The sequence below is a fragment of the Desmodus rotundus genome, chromosome 12 (assembly GCF_022682495.2).
Source record: "Desmodus rotundus isolate HL8 chromosome 12, HLdesRot8A.1, whole genome shotgun sequence".
NCBI classification, from domain to species: Eukaryota; Metazoa; Chordata; class Mammalia; order Chiroptera; family Phyllostomidae; genus Desmodus; species Desmodus rotundus.
In genome coordinates, this window is record NC_071398.1 from 101,351,105 (window position 1) to 101,370,548 (window position 19,444).

Genomic DNA, 19,444 nt, shown 5'->3' on the forward strand with positions numbered 1-19,444 from the left:
CACTGCTGGCACAGCGCTAGCTGCGCTGAGCACGGAGAACGGGGGTGAGCAGCCATTCCAGAAAACCACCCCCTGGGCCGTGTTCTGTTTGCTGAGATGTGTGGAAGCGCCCAGCGCACCCTCCAGTCTTCTCTCCCGACCCAGTCTCTCAGGGACGCCCTCCCGAGAGGGACGCGGCAGGAGTTCCCGTACCTCCTTTCCTCTCTCACAGCAACATAGTGGCTTCTCAAGGTCAAGAAGGAAGTGAGCAAAGGTTTCTCACTCAACTGCCTTCGCCTTTCTCACAACAACCCTGGGGGCGGGGGGCGGGGGGGGGGGGCAGCACGGGACACCACCCACCCGAAGGCGGAGCCCACAGAAAGTCAGCCAGCTCTGCAGGTGACAGACTCTAGCCACATTTTAAAGCAAAAGACGAACCCTGCGGAGGCTGAAGGAAGGGGGGCCAGGCGCTTTGCACAGAATGGGAACGAAGTGTGTTGCCGGGGGCGGGGGCAGCCTGGCGGGGCCCCGGGCTCAGCCACTGCAGGTGCTGAGACGTCTGCTGCTTCTCCAGCTCGTGTGCCACTTGGACAAGTGTGGAGGCTACTGCTGGCCAAGAGCTTGGGTCAGGTTTCATTTAAAAATCTGGCTGAACAAAACCACGTACAGCTGGCAGTTTCAATTCCAACATTTGAGTTGCCCAGTGACTTTTAACCCACAGCCAGTCATGACTTCACACAGCGAAGTGGGCCTGGCGACCAGGAGAAAGAGATGGAGCCAGGCCTGGAGAGGGGCTCGTCTCAGGTAAGAGCGAGAGCTCTTCCCGTAGGACGATGGAGAGCTGACTGACTCAGGGCGGCTGGAAGAGACTTCCGTTTCTAACCAGCTCCAGACCCCGGCTCAGCGCCACACCCCCTCTGCTCGCCTTTCCCGCGAGGTCATCTCCTAAGAAAACCGCAGAGGAGCTGGCCCGGCAGGAGTGTGACTGCCCTTCCCCACCCCAGTCCAAGGTCCCAACCACGGGGATTCCTCAGCCATAACACACGAGGACGGGGCTTGGTCAGCCTCCCTCGCTAAGGTGCCTGAAGACCCGGCCTGTTTAGAACCTGCTGGGGACGCAGCTCCCTTCTTTGTGGGAAAGGAGGGTGACGGCCATGATGCTCACACAGAGAGGGGACCCATGGTGAAGGAATCCACGGAGGCCGCCCCGCACAGGGTCACACCGGGCTCCTGTTCTGTCCCAAATGGAGGCCCAGACATGTTCTCAGTCACACCGACAAACCTCTTCACCCAGAGGCGTCTGTCTGGAGAACCAAGGGGACTTCTCATGGGCACCACCCTCTGATGTGACGGGCAAGCACTCTATCGACTGCCACAGGGGACGACGTGGAGGGAGGGAGGGAGGACGGAAAAAGGAAAGGAAGGAAGGAAAAAGGAAAGGGAGGGAGGAAAAGGAAAGGAAAGGGAGGAAGGAAAAAGGAAAGGAAAGGGAGGGAGGGAGGAAGGAAGGAAAGGGAGGAAGGAAAAAGGAAAGGAAAGGTAGAACCAGAGCACTGCCCAAGGACACACGTTCTGTCTCAACAAGTGACCTCGCCCCAGCGGGTCCCACAGGGTGGGCTGGGACCTGCCCCTCTCATGAGCACAAGCAGGGCGGGGACCACGAGAAGCACACACACAGCAGCCCAGCCCGCTGGTCAAGAGGCAGGAGCCACCACGCTTGTGTGAGGAAAGCTGTCAGCCGCTAGCCCTGACCCTGGTCCTGGCCCTGACCCTGACCCGGCCCCCTACCGACACTCACAGTCAACAAAGGACGGGCACCCATCGGCAAGGTGGCGAGGAGCGTTCAGACTGATGTTTCTCCAGCTGGCTGTTAACCGTCTGTTTTGTAAAGAAGGAAGTATTTTTCACACAACTTGCTGTCGGTCAAATTGTATGCTGCTCACAGAACCTTTCCAAAGTTATTTCCATCACAATTAATCTATTTTCCCTCTCTTCCCTTACTTCCCTCTCTTTTCTTCAATTAGTTCAACCGTCCTACAAAGAAAACGTCTCTTCCTCAGCCTCGTGAAACCTGAACTTGGCCACCGCTTGTGCTGTGTCTGACCCAGTTTCCACGTGCTAGCAGGCGAGGGCGTGGGGACGGCCAGGAGCAGCCGCACTCACAGCACAGACGGTCGTGTTACGGAGACAGAATGGCCTCAAAACCGTCAGCGTCTCAGAAAACCTACAACCAGCGAACAACTCGACAGTTTAGCCCATCGGAGGGGCCAATGATGGGAAAGCCTTTGCTGCCGGCTTCCCTTCCAACGTCAACAACAGGGTGGGGCGGGGGCCTTCTTTCCACCTCCGTGCTGCACCTCCGCTTGCGGGCTTGCGTCACGTGGGTGTGCTTCCCTGGCAGTCTGTCTTCCCCCACCAGACGTCCGTCTCCTCGGCAGCTTTCCTCCCTCCCCAGAGGCGCGCTCCCCAAGAGGAAGCTCTGCTCCCTGCCGCCTTCCTCGCAGCCCTCTCAGCCCACCACTGCACGCTGTCCCCCCGACACTTCCTAAGGAGCCTAGATGTCCAGCTCAACCCGTGGTCCTGTGCCACCGCCCTCTCCACTCCGCTCACCCAGGTGCTAGCGGTTGAGTGAGTCTGAGCGGTGACTTCCCACACAGACAGGAGCCTGGGCCCCCAGCTGCTCCGGACCCGTTGTTCCTCCGGGGAGCTCCGCCACGCTGACCCATCTCAGCCTCACAAACTGGACACCAGTGACATTTCTAAAGCTCCGCCCACAGGCACTGTGGTCTGCTGCCGCCACTGCTGCCAGCCAGGCTTCTGCACTCCACACCTTCCCAGGCTCCTCTCCCCGGTCCTGACGACCTCCATGCCTGTGTGGGGGTTCGGGACACCTGCTCGTGGAGTGCCCCTCGCTCTGGCCCTTTCTGGTGTTTCTTCAGGATGAAGTCACGCTGTGCACTGCCAGCCCCGGGTGACGAGCCCCACGCCACGCACCCGGAGGAGCAGGTATGTGCTTCCCACCTGCAGATGTGCCCTGGGCACCAAGACGCGGTCTCCTACTGTCTCACGTGTTCCATGTCCTTGTCCCTCTGCGTCACATCCTGTGAGATTTCTCCAGACCCACCCTCCCATCCACTGCGTCTTTCTGCAAATGTGCCTGTTTCGTTGTTTTAACCTAGGCACTGGTTTGCTAATTTTAACTATTAATGAGCCCACGTCCACATTTTTTTCAGAATGTGCTGCTTGATTCTGAAAGTCTTTTGCTCCCTTGTCTTTTATGTAACATATTTACTTTACAGGTTGTAACTGTTGGTTCAAATGTCTGTGGCCTCTTGGAGTCTCTGTTGTGTCTTCCTCCGGCTCTGTCCCCGAGCCTCGTCCGTGCCATCGGCCTGAGACTCCCGTTCTACCCTCGGCTGCCTGTGGCAATGCTGTCAGGACAGGGGTACACGGGCCTTCCTGCCAGGAGCCTGGGGCACCAACAACACAGACCACCCGGCCTCCACGTCTGGCTTGGTCTGGGGGTCACGGCAGTGGTGTAAGTTCAGCTCAGCCTGCACAAGCCTTGGCAGTGAACTCCCGGGCGAGACCCTCTCTTCCTCTCCCCTCCACTGGAGGCCAACGTGAGGCAGGCACACAGGCGCCCTCTCCCTGAGTGGCACAGTCCCCACTGCTTTCTCCTCTAGCAGCCACACGTGTCTTCCTTTGGAAGCCCCAGCTCTATCTCGGCAGGTAAGGGGGAGCGCCCCAGCTGCCACTCCCTCCCTTGCTTGGTTCCAGAGCTTTCTGCCTGGCTGCCAGACTCCAGACCGAAAGGGGCAGGACACAACTTCATGAAGAACACCTCTGAGCGCCAGCTCAGCACCGGGCTGGTGCCCCCTGCCTGCCCCTGGCCTCCCTCGAGCCCTACTTTTCTCCTCAGCGCAGCCATTAAACGAGGGGTCACAACCGGCTCCCGCAGCTGGTCTGCGGGGGCTTTGCTGCACCTGCAGCCACCAGGGAGCCGAACCAGAGTCCTCAGGGTTTCTTGAAAAAGGGTCAAAGGAAAAACACTTTCTGGTTTAGTAGAGAAGGCGGAGTTTAATGATAATTTTTAAAGAGAGACCTGGATTAATTTTAGTTTCTTCAACGATAAAACAGACTTAACAATTACAGAGTCCACCCCCGGGCAGCACGGGAGGGGGTCCCTGCACTGAGAGTCCCTGTTTTTCCAGGCCACCCAGAGTGGGCCTGGCCCTCGCATCCTGTGCCAAAAGCAGCTGGATGCCTCCTTTACCAGCCACCCATCCGCAGGTCAGAGAAAACTAACCCTTTTAAGTCTGGTTAGTTTATATTCTTCCTCTGGGTGACGACGATTCAGCAACCCAAAACTCTTCAAACCAGACAGTTTTGCTGCACAAACTTCGACAAAACTCTCTGCCTTCAACGCAAGATGTCTCCATATTTCATCCCCAGATGCCTCTGGACACGTTTCTTAAGGCGCAGCCGTATTTGGCAAACTCCGGGGTTACGTGCTTTCTCACCTGGAGCCGTACCAGCAAGAACAGACGTTCGATTCTGCCTTGAACGTCTGAGACAACGCGGACAGCTGTACACGGTAACGCAGCCTGTTCTGAGCGCTCCGCTTCCTGAACGTAAAATGCTTCGGAAACCGCGGACTCCAATTCGCTGTCTGGCCCGACTTAGTTTTCTGGCCTGAGCTCAGTTAGCACTCACAGCCTGGTTTTAAAAGCCCGTACAGCTTCGCACAGAGTCAGCATGTCAGGCTTGCCCACGGGGGCCACAGCTGTGGAAGGTGTGCAATCACTGTCTTCCAAGAGGCACCAACCAGGTTCAGCTGGGGGTCCCTGCTCCACTGGCCGCCTCCTGGCCCTGAGACGACGCCCAGCCTTCCGGTGGAGAGGCCACCGGGGTGGGGTGGTCAGGAAGTGCCTCGGGGCGCGGGCCCACAGCCAGGGTCCAGGCAGGCTGCAGCCCCCGGCGTCGTGGCAGCTGCTCTCGGGGCCATGGGGGCTCGCTGCTCGTGCCCTGTCTTTGGAAGGAACCGTCCCAGTTGTGCAAGTCTCCGGGCTGGTCTGTCCCGCTTCCTCCAACTTCTCAAGCTGCAAAACGCTTCTTCATTCTCCCAGCTCTTCTTGTTGTTGCTTTTCCTCCATCTGAGCCTTTCAACAGGTTTTTAGATGTGAATGCTTTCCTAGAGCCCCAGAGCTCCTTGGCCTTTGGTTCCTGAAGTCTCCACCCATCTCCTCTGGCTGCTCCTCAGGATTCAAGTATTTAAACCTCCCCTTAGCTCCCCGGCCTGTCCCACCCATCTCAGGTATTGAACACAATCCTTGACTGGCAAGGGGGAACCAGCCTCCCTTCCTCCCATGACGGCCCAGGGCACCTGCTCACAGAGATGACCCACCACTGCCTGCCCCCTGCACCTCCGCAGTGGGGAGGGACCCCGACTCACTGAGTGGCTGTGGCTCCCTCCTCTCCTTTCAAATCTCCACAGACTCGTGCGGGCCTCCCGGCACCACAGGCCCCCGCCGGCGTGCATGCATCACAGGCCATGGACAGAGCCTCTAGCAAGGCCGCTGCCAGGGCCACTGGCTCCTGGTTGGCTCCCTCCTTGAATGTGCCCACATCTCGGGGGACATTTGCCTCATCCCTGCTCATCCTGGGTCGCTGGTGTCCATTTGCAGTGTGGCTCCCTGCTCAGGCCTGGCAAACAGGGACGCACTGAGGTATCTCCTGTGTCTGAGCAGATTGAGGAGTGAGCCCCTCCTGCAGCAGAGCGAGGGACGTGGAACGGGCACGCAGTGAGAAAGAGCAAGTGAGAAAGAGCGTGGGGCACATATGTGCCCTGTCCCAGAATGAAATGAAAGGGCGAGACGCGCAGTTGGAGACCTCACGGCTGCAACGGACCACGCACAGGACACAGCAGAGCCCAGAGCCCAGCCTCCGTGTGGGGGGACAGGAGGGAAGCATCTGTGACCAAGGGCACAGCTGGGTGAGGCACCTGCAGATGGCAGCCCCAGGAACAGCCATGTGCTGAGCTTCCTGAAATCACAGGCATAAGAAGTAACGTGGAAGGTCAGGGATGGTCTGTGCAAAGGCACAAGGCAGAGCTGAGTGAGCATGAGCAGAGTGCGGAGCAGGTTCAGTGTCAGACACTGGACACGCGTGGGATGTGTGAAGTGCTAGAGCAGCTCAGACCAAAGGATTTTTTGGTCAAGACTGCAAGTAACCTTTTAATAGAGGAAGGAGTATGACCAGCTGAAACCACATGAAAAAGTAACTCACTACTAATTGGGGGTATCAACGCACTCAGTCACACCACAAATGTTTACCGAGTGACTCCTAGAAAACAGAGAAAAGTCTCTGTGGGGCAGAAACAAAGCACACCGCGGAGTCGACACCACACTGTTCTAGAAGGCGAAGGTGCTGTGGCAGAGAGAAGGGCAGAGCAGGTGACACTGGAGGAGGTGGCCCAGAACACGGCCACACTGAGGCCCTCGGGACGAGCACCCCAGGCAGTAGGGACAGAAGCCTGCTCTCTGCTCAGCTTCCTCGACACCCCCGAGGCCCCGCCCGGCGCGCTCGCTGGCTGGACCCCCTCCCCTGGATGCAGTGACAGCAAGGCCCTTTGTCACCTGGCCCCACCTGCACCCCCCACCAGTCTCCCCCATGCACACTTCCACCAGCACGAGACACACAGAATCTCGCACTTTTCTCTGGACGTGCCAGGCACTTCGTCACTGCACCTTCCACAAGCGTGGCGTCCTCCCCACACTTCACACCAGGCAAACTGCTGCCACGCGCCGAGATGCAGCTTTCTTAGTGGGGCTTCCCTCATCACTACCCTTCGACCACAGCGCCCGAGCACCTACTGGTGTCGCCTGGGCCTCCCTGGGAACCTGCGCACACGCACGCACACCCCCATGCTCTGTCCCTGCTGCCGTGACCCACTGGCACACCAGACACTGTGTGCATCCCCCGCACACGCCCGTCCTCCCAGGGTGTCACGGGTCTCCAAAGGTTTGGCCCCGGCCCAACCCCTCTGTGACCTCAGGTCCAGGGTGTGACTGTGTCTGTGCTGCGTGGGCCACAGTGAGCGGGAATAGGGAAGCTGGTCTCAGGACCCCCGAGCTGTGGCGTTCTGGGACCGCAGCCCGAGTGAAGAGCTGCCCGCGCTGTGAGATGACACCTGAACCACAACCGCTGGGCGGCTGCCAGCATGCAGACTCCCGGCCCCTCTCAGGACTCCCGGGCCAGAAACGGAGCAGCTATCTGCCCGCTGACTCCGCAGCTGGGGAAGGAGCCAGCCCAGCGCCTTCCCATCGCTCACGCTCCGGCACCAAGCCCGGACACAGGGAACCCTGTTCCTGTGAAGGCCCTGACAAGGTAAGGGACCTGCCCAAGAAAGGCAGGGTCACCCAGTGGAGGAGTAGCCAGGACTTGAACTCAGGCAGTCTGAGTTCAAGGCCCTAGATCTTAGTCATTTTTCTGCTTCACCAGCGACCTGTTTGACAGCTTATGCTTCCTTCATGGAAATACGTGAGCTTGCTGCCAGACCTGGGCGAAGACAGGGAAGGGGGGCCAGTCTTTCCCGGCCCTGGTCCCTCTCCATTCTTCTCTAGCTTAGGACTGGAGCTGAAACAGTCCCACCGAAAGCGTTCCTTTCTAGCCGGCACCCGGACAAGCGGCTCCGCACTCACCTGAAGGGCCCGCAGTTCAGGAGCACGAGCGCCAGCAGCACCATCACGCAGACGGCTCTGCGCTTCGGACTGGGCACCTTCAGCCTCTGGTTCTGAAAAGGAGCCGTGAAACACAATCAGACGACATGCCAGCCTCCCAAAAGCAACCTCTAGGGGAGGGTGGTCGGCCTCAGCAATGCTCAAGCAATAAGCAAAACTCAAAGGCGAGCCAATGCCGCTTTTCAGAGACCAGAGCAGAGCCTTCCCACTCCCTCCGCTGGACACCCAGCAAGCTGACCCCCTGAGACACTCCAGCAGCCTGTCCTGTGTCCTCAGCCGCTGGGGCCAGTGAGACAGGGCTGTTCCTGCGGGCAGGTGGCACGGGGAGACGGGACAGGGAGAAGCCCAGCCTCCTGCAGAGGGAGAGGCCACGCCGGGTCCAGGGCAGCTCCACAGGTCCCGAGAGCACCGCGCTGTGCGGGCAGAGTAGATGTTCACCGGCCTGGGAGCAGTATGGCTCGGTGCAAACCCCAGAACTGTGCTCAGGCGGTACCAGGGGAGATAGGCACTTTCATCTGTACTGTTTTCCTTCCTAAGAGGGAAGCCTGGGTGGGACTGCTGAGCTGCGGGACGCAGGAGAGGAGGCGACCTGGGGCTGCGATCAGAGATGGTCAGAAGCCCGCCCCCAGGGCTCTGCCCTCCAGCAGACGTTCAGGGCTCCCTGGGCCCCTTCCTCACTCTGCTAGTTCACACAACTTCATCTGAAAGGTGCCTCTCCCTGCTGACTTCACAGAAAGAAGGGGCACCTGCCCCCGAGCCCACTCTCCCACCAGCACTCACCTCCAGCACCACCTGGTCCAGCTGCCGCTTCAGCGACCCATTCTCCTTCCTCAGCTTCTCGTTCTCGGACAGGGCGGCCCTGAGCCGGGCCTCCAGCCCCAGCATGTACTCCTTCTTCTTCTTGCGGGACTGGCAGGCCGACTCCCGGTTCTTGATCATCCGCTGCTGCCTCCGGAGCACAGCAGTCTGGGGGAGCGACGACGACAGGTCAGAATAGACCGCTTTTACCGTTATTTTAAAACAATTATTCAAAACGTGTTGCTAGTTGTTTCAAAATAGGTTTTTAAAACTACTACTCCAAATGAAGCGAAAGGACTGAACGAGGCTTTCTGAGGCCTAACACGACACAGCTTCTGCTTTCCAGGCTTCTAGATCTCTCCTCCGATTTCCATCTGCAAACTCCCAGAAAGCACCAGGTGTCACCTGCACGCCAAAAAGACCTGCAGTCTGTGGCTCAGGCCCTGCACTGACCATTTTCTGGAGCCACACACCCAGCCGCTGCCAGGCTGCCACCCTGGAGCCACCAGCACCGGAGACACGTCATGTACAAGCCTCCCCACCCCCCGTTTCTCTCTCCACCTTCGGTGGATGACAAGAACTGCCGGGTGCACAGGGGAAGCCAGCAACAGCTCACTCCTGTCTCCTCAGTCACTCACCACACATGGACTATGCGGCCCCTCCCATGCAGGGTCCCCGCCCATCCCTGTGCTTCAGCAGCAGCCTCCGGACCACTTCGACTGTCGGGAATCTCTTCCCGTCCACCACGGCCAAGAAAACTCCCCCCAGAAAATCAGGCCCACGCTGCTCCTGTGTGGGGAACAATGCTAGTCCGGCTCCCCTGCTCCCCAGCTCGGCTCTCCAGGCTTCCGTGCCGTGGCCGCCACCACTCAGGCCCTCACCCCACCTGGCACTGCACCACCGGCTGCCCCGGGATCTCCACATGCGCCTCCCTCAGGCCGTTGTCCATGCCAAGCACTCCCGTCTCCAACGCTCTCTCCTCCGCACCCCCAGTTCTAAGGAGCCCCCACGCTGTCCAGCTAGCCCGCTGGGCACTCTGCCTTGCGCCCCCGCTACCTGAGCACTCCAGCGGTCTCGACGCGTCAGGAAGGTGAGCTCTCCCGCCACCTGGCCTTCGCACCACAACCGCCTGACGCTACTCACTGAGTTACGCCCCAGCACCTGCCACAGTGAAGACTCTCCACGCAAAACCCGTGTGTCGAGTCTTTTACACTAAGTCATGAAGCCCACTTGCTACACCAGCCTCATTTATTTGGGCAGGGGACAGGTAGCAAAATCAAGTCCATCAGAAGCACTGAGTAATACTTCGATCACTGTAAGTACAAAGGTGACTGAATTGCTGACTTCTACATGTAACGACTTGAGAAAATCAGCAGCCTACTGTGGAGTGTTCAATAACTACTCTTAACGAGGCCAGTAAACGAAGGTAGACATCTTAACCCTGGTTTCTTAAACATAACAAGCCGGTCCCCCAGACATTCCCTAGACACAGAGCTGCACCAAAGCCAGGTGGTCTCAGCACCACCATCTGTCAACGCCGACAACCCTTCCTCCTTGGGGTCCAGGAGAAGGAACATCACGCGAGGTTTTGGAAAAGGGTGCTTTTTCCACTTTCATTGTTTTTTCACCAGAAACGTTCCAAGAACGCTGATCTACGTGACCATCTGTAAGAGTTCCCTGGGGAGTAGCCACCCCACACTCCAGCGACACCGCGCACGCAGGCGCACGCAGGCAGGCAGGCACCCATGCGCACACAGCCACACACAGGCACGCACACACAAGCACACGTGTGCATGGACATGCACAGACATGTGCATGCACGGGCACATGCATGCACAGGCCCGTGTGAGTGTGCACGTACACATACACTCACATGTGTGTGCACGCGTACACACTTGCACATGTGTGCACACCCATGCACGTGCAAAAGCCAAGGCAGACGGACGGCTCCCCAAGGCCAAACCCTTCTCTGGACAAGGCCACTCTGTCCCCCTACCCGTGCCTCTCTGCGACCCTCCCGTGGTGAGAATGCCCCCGTCGTCACTGGCCCCGAGAGCCCAGGCGCACAGGGTGCGGGACAGGACGTGAGGCAGAAGCCTCGAAGGGAGAACGCACACTACAAGCCAGGGAGAAGGCGACCTTCCCTTCACAGCTGGTTAGTCCTGGCGTCTGGGAAGGCTCCCAGACGGCACACAACTTAACACACTTCAAACCGGTCGGGGCCTCCGTGACCAACGGCAGCACCTGGTGCGCCCCGCGCAGAGGAAGAACTGGCCGGAGCCACCCTGCGGACGGCCACTGTTCAAACGACCAAACTGAAGAAGCGCGATTCTGACACGAGCCGTGGCCCGCCCATGTGCTTGTGCAGCAACAAGACAGGCAGCAGGTGAGCCGGTGGAGGCGTGTTCACAAAGGGGGGGCTGTGAGAGCGTCTTAAACATGCGTGGCGCCCCCCCCATACGACAGACAACCATCCAGCAACCAAAAGAACCGGACACTTTGTATGGGCTGACTCGGAAAGTGCTCTACAGGACATTCCACGAGAAAAGCGCAGGTGGGACCGAGGCGCGCTGGTCGCCACATCTGGACGAAGAGCAGGAGGCAACGCCATAGTGCTTGTGCACCGAAGAGCTGCCCCAGGAAGGACGTGCCACACCAGCACTGGCGGGAGGGGCCGTGGGGCTGCAGAGCGCCTGGGCATGTCTCCGAGGATGAGTCGGCCAGGGCTGCTTGCAGGAAGAGAAATCGAAGAGCAGAGAGAGATGTATTTACATATTAAGATATAAATCAGAATGTCTTTTAAAATATTTATTTCTTAACCTTATCAAGATGAAAACTGAAAAGCACAGACCAAAGCGGCTACAATGTAAATCTAACCTAATGTGGTACAACAGGAAAGACACTCCTATCGGCCTCCCCTCCCAAAGTTACTGTAACTGCAAATGAAACAAGTTGCCAAAATTTTTATTCAAGGTAAATCTTTAGAAGCCCCTAACTTTCACCTAGAGAGAGACTGCAAATATTTTAACAAAGCATGTTTTTCTTTTATTTACAAAGAGTCCCGACTTGCAAGAAAGCCAAGAAGTGGCCAGCACAGAAGTAACGTCTTCCTGAAACCCGATGCTTTTCAGATCTCCAAGCCCTTCCGGTGGGATTTGCTCCGATGGATGCCCCCACCCTGCAGCCTAAAGCAGCAGCATGGTGTCCGTGCCCTTTTGCCAAAGCAGTCACCCGCTGGAAAGCAGCGCTCGCCGTGGACCTCCGCCCACCCACACCCTGACCAAAGGGCCTGTCTCAGCTCCGCTTGGGCTGTTTCTGAAACAGAAAAATGTCCATTTTTCTAGGAGTTTCTTTGCACTGCTTGGCGTTGTGAGCAGATTATCTTACACCCGTATTTTCCTTGAAGGACACTCCTGTGGGTCTCTGGCGAGTCACGTTACTCCAGGTCTTCCTGTCCCAGGCCACTTCTCAGGGTCAGGTTTCCAGCGAGAAGCCTCAAGAGAGGAAACGCCTGCTCTGGACCATGAGGAGCCTCTGCTCCTGCCCCTGGAAAAGCAGCGTATACCCAAGGCTCAGGACTAGGCACGACGCCCACGCTCACAGCACTAGCGTCCATGAAGCCCTGGACCTCCCCGGCAACACTGTCTCCGGGGTAAGAAGACAAAGCTCCCATCTGCTGCACTAGAGAGTCAGTCCCCTTCACATCACACACCACCTGCGGGCACCTCGCTTCTCATGATGAATCTGGTGACCAGCACAGGAACTCCCAGGGTGGGGGTGGTGGGGAAGGGTCAAGGCCACTGAGTAAAGAATCAGAAAAAGGTGCAAGGTAGAGAGGGTCTGGACCGTGGGCTGAGAGGAAGGCCTGGGCATCCTGTCAGTGCAGCTGCGATCCTGAATCCACGGCCCTCTGCGGATGTCTGGCCACCTCCTCTCCACTGTTCTCATCTGCGGATCTCCACGAGGAGTCCCTGCTCCACGCCGGCCCACTGCGGAGGTGTGCAAAGTAACCCCACCACCTCCTCCCGCGTCTTCGGTCCCAGTAACCAGAACCGCGCAGCTTCATGACCAGAAGCCAGGGCGGCAACGTCTCGTGACCTTCACGGAGTTCAGGGCGGCAGGGTGGAGGCAGGTGCTGTGCAGGAGGGCACAGATGCTGGTCAGCAAGCCTGGGTCCTCCGCAGGTGGTGGCAGCGCTCAGTGCCCGGTGTGGCCACAAGAGCAGGCTCTCCGGCAAGGGCGCCTCGGCCTTCGCTCAGAATGGGCATGAGAGCTTCCACTCCAAGACAGGAGACAGGTTCACTTTTTCCATCAGGACCGGAGCCAAAAACAAACTGTATTTCTTGAAAGCTTGGGTGAGGTTTCCAAGCCTTAAGCAGAACAGATTTACCAGCAAAAGCAGGAAGAGTGAGTTTATAATTTGAACCACGCGGCCATCAGGCAGCTGCAGGAGAGGGAAGGCACGCCAGACATGCACTCGGGGTGCGGCGGCCGCCGGGGAGCAGCCACAGTGGGACGGGAGCCACGTATGCAGCACAAGGCCTCACGGCACTGGCTGGTACACTCTTTCTCTCTTTCATTCCTTTTTTTCCTGCTGAATTCCAACTTTTCACCCCACTTTCTGATTAAAAGCACAAGGAGCAGATCGTGACAATTTTTTCTTTTGGCCATTTTGCATCAGGAATGTACACGAATCCAAACGAACCCTGACTGGACAGGACCCTAACCAACACACACACTGGAACCCCGCTGCCTGCAGCTGCTCCTGGAGCAGGGGTGCTCTGGGCCCCCGCGGGGCTCGGCCAGCTGACAGGCCAGGCTGCCGTTTCTTCACCTGAAGTGAACATTAAGTCAAAACCTCTCCCAGAAACTCACAGGGAAGAACCTGGCTCTCTCCCTCGTGCGCCGGCCGAGGGAAACCGAGCACAACCACCTCAACGCCAGCTCACGAGAACGTTCACTCTACTCGCCGTAGGTCCCCTCTGATCTGCAGGCAGCGCGTGGCCCACTGGCCCACAGCTAACCGTCCTAGGTCCCTTGTACTGCATGCAGTTACACGAAGCTTCCTTTCATAACACCGTCAGCTCTGAGTTCTGAACAGAACGCCAACTAACAGCTACTGCTGAAACCACCGCTCTTGCCGGCTCTGCACCTTCTCCTCAGCCGCGTCCCAGGCCCTTCCTTCACGCACACCTCGCCAGGAAACCCGTCCCCAAGTTCACAACCATCCTCGCAGCACAAAAGCAGGACGGCGGGCGAGCGGACCAGCCGGCTCCCCACCAACACGTGCAGAGCAGCGCCAGCCGCATTGGGCAGCTCACTGTTCGTGTGTTCAGTGCGACAACCAGGCCACAGGGTCTCAGGGCTCGGAGGGACCTTCCTTGAGCCGCCTGCACCTGCTCGAGGGGTCCGCGGGGTGCCCAGGCGGCGGGTCCCCTCTGCGCCGACAACCCGCACGGCCTGCACGGCGGCCCCACTGCCAGCCCTCGCCCCCCCATTTACTGCACCCTGTCCTGCGCCCCATCCCGCGCCAGGTCTCTGCACAGCCTCCCCACCCCCACCCCGGTCGCTGTCTGAACCCTTGAACGCGGACGGAGATCACAGTAACGTTTCCATGACTGTCACGTACAGGTGACCCGTGGCTTGTAGAGTTCGAGTCAGTCGTTACCTTTTATACACCTGAAATATTCCGTAACAAATGTTTCAAATGTCCTAATGCATTACAAAGACAACTTTGACCATTTTCTGTTCTATTTAGGAATTGCCAAGGGGAAACATTCAAACTCATAATCAAAAGGAAATTTTAACAGATTTTTAAAAGTCTTTTTTCATCACTCTTCCCCTCCCCAGGCTTCTGTAAAAAGAATATTCTTTTGTTATTGGTTTTTAATTAAACTATTGTGGAACATTTTTGTTTTTGTTATTGTTCATTTACTTGAAGGAGAGAGGTGACACCCCAACTTCAGCAATGGCACCTTTTCCCGTCTCCTCTCCACACCCCGCCCGTCCCCCTCCCCAGGCCGACCCCAGCACCCGGGCCTCCACCACGGCAGTCGCTGGGCTGCATGCTGTGCCCGCTCTTCCAGCCACAACACAGACGGACACACGTCCAGCCCAACTCTGCACCCCCATGTCTGTAGCACATGATGCTCGGGCTCCGCCCTGCGCCCCAGCAGCACAACGATGGCACCCAGACACGGGACAGGGACTGCTGAGGAACTGCCACCTCCGCAAGCACTGCAGACGGAGGTCAGCACTGGTAGCTACGCAGCTGCGGGACAGCGGGGCAGTGTCACAGCAGGACGGGCTGCTGACGGCTCCTTGAATTCTGGCAGATGGGTCACCAGCAGTGCGAGAAACCACCTCCCACAACTAACGGGCTTTGAAGCGCCTTTGCCACGCCTCGGAAGGGTGGAGTAGCCACAGCAGCAGGCAGGGACGCCCACTTCTACGTTCAGGAAAGCGCGGGGTTTGCTCTGCTGCTCAGAGAAGCCGTGGGGAGGCCGACTGTGTGGCTCTAGCTGCCACTAACCTTTGGCCCATGACGGTCAACAGCTGCTGGACACGAAACACGAGGCAAGCCGTGCACTTTCCAAGAGCGAGGATTAGTCAGCAGGTGCTGTGGCTGGTTTCGGGAAACTTCCTGTGACTTATAAACTATAAAAACCCCTACAACCTGCACGGAGGTTTGAAGACTTGCAAAGACGGGAAAGCACCAAACAACCACCAAGAGTCAGAATCCCCAGAGCAGCAAGCCATCCTCACGCCGAACTTGCCTCCGTCAGCCAAGAGCAACACTGCGTCAGAGCCCTGACCGAGAGCCGAGCCGGCTACAGACTGCGGTCCGGTGCGGAGCCAGGAACAGCTCTCCCAGGAAGTACGGAGCACCGTCAGCGCTCCCGAAGGCCTGGGCGGCGGGGCTGGCCGGACTGCAGCGCGCCACAGGAGAGGAGGAGGGTGAGCGCGCCCTCCCGACACCGCAGGCCTGAGGCCACCTGTGTGGAGGCCCTGGCGGCACCACCCCGACCCTGCCCCCACCGCAGACGGGGCTTACCGCCTCTGTGCTCCACACACAAAACCACCGCGACAGAAACAGGCATGGATTGTGCTCGCTTTCACATCAGGCATTGGAAAAGCACCAAGTGTCAAACTTACGTCTGAGCCCACACTTCTCCCGGTACTCTGTAGGACAGGCTTGGCCACAGAAAGTTTTCCGTTCACTGGGCTACTGGCCACAGGGGCCGGCACCACACTGACCACGTGGTTCGGCAGCTGCGCGGCTCCCCTGGCGACGGCCAGCACGGGCTGGGGAGAGGGCAGGACCCCGGGCGCCCGCAGCTGAACCACTGTAGGCTGGGACAGCACCACGGTCTGACCTACAGGGAGAAAAGACAGGGGTCAGAGGACGCACAGCTCTGCAGCAGGAAGAGCCACTGTTCAACCGGAGGCCTGGTCTGCAGGCAGAGCGACAGGGAAGGGCGCGAAGCCACCCACCCCGGCCTGGCCGGCAGCGCACACTCTCGCGAGGACGCACGTTGTCCAGCCTCAGTGAACCCCACCACGGCCATGCCTCCCACGTGAGCGTTCAGCGTACTTCCCTGTATGTGGTCTCAGCTACACACGTACCGGATGCGCTCAGTTATACAGAGGTATCTCTAACCAAGGTATCAACCTCTGAAATTTATTAGCGCTAAAAGGATTTTTCACGTTACATATAACAAACCTTTCTACTAACACAGAGAGCCACATATGTATTTCAAATTAATGGGACTTAGAAATACTACACCAAAAACATATAAACACAGATTCTTTAACTTGGTGCTTAGAAAAACACAGGGCTACAAATATCAAAAGTGTTAAAGCCTGAGATGAATTCTTAGCTAACAAGCACAGGAAGCGTAAGTCTGTAATTTAAAACAGTGTGCACACAGTAACAGCCCCCACCCCCAAAGACGGCCTACCAGTCTTTCCTCGCCTTCACATTTCACCTCAGTCTAAAGTCAGACTCCTCTGAGCACAGGCTGTCGGTGACCTCAAGGAGACGCCCAGCTCCCAACACTCGACTGGGAAGGACAGCCGGCCCACCAAGCAGCCTCGCCAGGTCCTCAGGACCAAGGGAGCCCGCCCAGCAGCATGAAGGCACAGCCACACCCGGCAACTGCAACTTCACGCGCGTTCATGATTTGTCTTCAAGGGAAAAAGCGCTGTGCTTTCAGACTGCGACAGGAGCCACGCGACACTCAGCCCTGCACTTGGCAGCATCGAGGAAAGTGAAAAACCGGAAGGGTGTTTCAGGACACCTGTGCGTTAACAGCATCTGTCTCCACTTAAAAAAACCACTTCAAATTGGTAAATTGTGAGAAAGATGTAACAGTCATTTCATAGATTTGTAGTATGTACAATTTACTTGAGCGTAAATGATCTCTAAACGTTTTCCCTTGGAATAACTTTTATGAAATAAAAACATAAAATGAGGAAATGACTCCTAAGCTGATATAAATACGCTTAGGCCAAATACATAAGTAAAAATAATTAGCAAACAGCATATGACCATGCGTGAGGTCTTTTAACAACACTTACTAAGAAATCACAGTCAGTCTGGCCCCAAAAAACACACTCGTCCTGATACAAGACACACCAGGCCCCCAGCCTCCGCTGTGCCGCCTTCATGTCACAAACACCACGTCCGGCGCCCGGCGGCTAGGACTGTCTTCTCAGTTCTTTGCGCTGAGAAGCACGTGATGAGAAAAGCACTCGGACCAGAGTGTGGCACAGAGCAAAAACGTGAATGTTCGCCACTGTTACTGCTGTCCATCTGCACAAGAGCTTCCACAGGGCACTGTGCGCATCATCGATTCGTTCCTTCTCACGGTCACTGTATTTAACTGCTGACACACACCTGCTAACCCCCAACTCCTGACACCAACGGCCACAGCTCGGCACCCTCCCGGAGGCCACAGGCAATCCAGCACCCGGGTCAGCATCCGCCCTCGGAGACAGACCCCACGGCTCACGGCCTGACCCTGCCTGCCGCCCGCAGAGCGCCCTGAGCCAGCACCTATCCCTGCCCTCCACTGCTGTGAGTGGCACCGTCCTCCACCCAGAGAGCCCGCGACAGGGTCCTGTCCTCTCTGCCCCCACTCCCTTCCACACCATCCAGGCACTGAGCGCTGGGATGCTGCCCCAGCCTCCGTCGCAGCCACCAGCGCCGCGCACACAGTCGCACGGGTGCATGGGGTGTAGACACAAATGGCAGGAGCTGCGCCAGGCAGACGGAATGGTATGTGCTATGAAACCAGGGAAAACAAGGTCATTCGGCGACCGGGCCAGAAAGGGGGTTTGTAGAAAGGGGTGATGCCACAGCGCCAAGTGAGAGAACTAAACCGGGCCAAACCAGGATGGGCAGGAGGCCTCCAGCCGCCTCCTCGGAGAATGACTTCAGTTCCCAGTGGGAAACGCTCACTGCGGAGGCTCACTCGTGGATGGTGAAGTGCCTCCCTGTATTTCCCTCCTTCTCCCCATACTCCCATGTAAACGGGAGACGCACCCTTCCCTCTGTCCGTCAAGAGAAGCCCCGCTCAGCAGATGGCCCTATGAGAGCAGACACAGGCCCCTGCAGACGCTGGGAAAGCACTGGCGTCTGCGTGGCGTGTCACACTGGTCTCTGAGGCTAGGGCACTGCTCGGAAAGGGGCAGCCCTCTAGCACTCCCCAGACCACAGGCTGCTGAGAACACACCCTCCGCACACCCTCTGCTGTGCCACCAGCCGAGCCAACGTTAGGCTTTCACTCTGTACGCCTGTGTTAACAACGTATGGGAACCACAGTGGGGCCCCGCGAGTTTACATTCGCAGCTTTAGGAGACACAGGCCCTTCTGAGACCCCAGTGAGCACGTGTGGACATGCGCTGTCTCACATGTCACGTCAAGAAGCTCACGAACGCTTGACCGCCACTCTGGACCCCAAGAACACCTGCTCCCCCGGCAAGAAAGGCCCAGCGCGAGGCCCCAGAAGGGCAGGCGTTGTGGGTGTGTCTGCGTCCATCCAGTCTCCCCGGCCTCCTGTGATCATTGCCGAGCTGTCTACAAGCCAGGACACCACAGAGCGGCCTGGGCACCGCATGCACAGCCTTGCCCTCATCACGACCACAGTCCAGAGAAAGGAGCTAACGCCCCAGAGCTGGACAGACGGCCCTAAAAGCAAACGCCACACTGTGTTTAGGGACAGCCTGTACCCCTGCGACACCTCATCCTCCTGGGCCCCGGCCACAACACCCAGGGAACGACGCTGCACAGGTTTCCTGGACTCGGGGGGACACGCTCCAGCACGAGAGCGATGACAAGCACCTGTCAGAGCAGCCACGGCGTGCCAGTGACTCTGCATCTGGACAGTGCCAGGCCTCCACCTGATCCTCGCGGAATCGAGTCCGCGCGGCCCCCTGGTGGACGGCATGCAGAAACACACACGGTTTGGGCAAGGTGAAGACAGGGTTTGGGTCCCAAAGCCAGTCCCGGCCACGTTCACGCCTGAGAGACTGAGAGCCGGGTTCTACCACCAAAACACACCCACAAGACCTGAAGCGGACCATAGTGTTTAAACACCAAACTCTCTTTAAAAACAAAGTTCATAGACACAAAAATCTCAGGATAAAATGTCACCAAGAAAGTTTCCCACGCCTGCTTCTTCATTACAAGTGGTCGTACAAACCACAAGTCTCTCGTAACTAAACCTGTAAGGAAACAGGCGTGTTGGCATGACTGATCTGAGAGCTGTCCACTGCTGGGACAGGGACCAGGTATCAGTCACTTGCCACGTCCCAGAACCAAGAACAGCTCCCGACACGGGGCACGGACACAGAGAGCACCGCGCCAACTAGAGAGCGTCATGTGGCACCAGCCTCGGCGGATGCCAGTCAAGCCCACGCGG

At 57.9% G+C, this 19,444-nt stretch overlaps 1 protein-coding gene across 2 annotated transcripts in view; it reads right to left on the bottom strand.

The window, feature by feature from the left end:
* The window catches only part of ATF6 (activating transcription factor 6), an 85,825-nt gene that overhangs the window by 49,926 nt on the left and 16,455 nt on the right, over positions 1 to 19,444 (bottom strand). For both annotated transcript variants that reach the window (XM_053914428.2, XM_053914430.2), the window contains exons 8-10: positions 15,675 to 15,895; positions 8,502 to 8,687; positions 7,683 to 7,774 (exon numbers count right to left, since the gene is read on the bottom strand). In XM_053914428.2, coding sequence (XP_053770403.1) covers positions 7,683 to 7,774; positions 8,502 to 8,687; positions 15,675 to 15,895 — 499 coding nt within the window. The remainder of the gene's footprint in view (positions 1 to 7,682; positions 7,775 to 8,501; positions 8,688 to 15,674; positions 15,896 to 19,444) is intronic.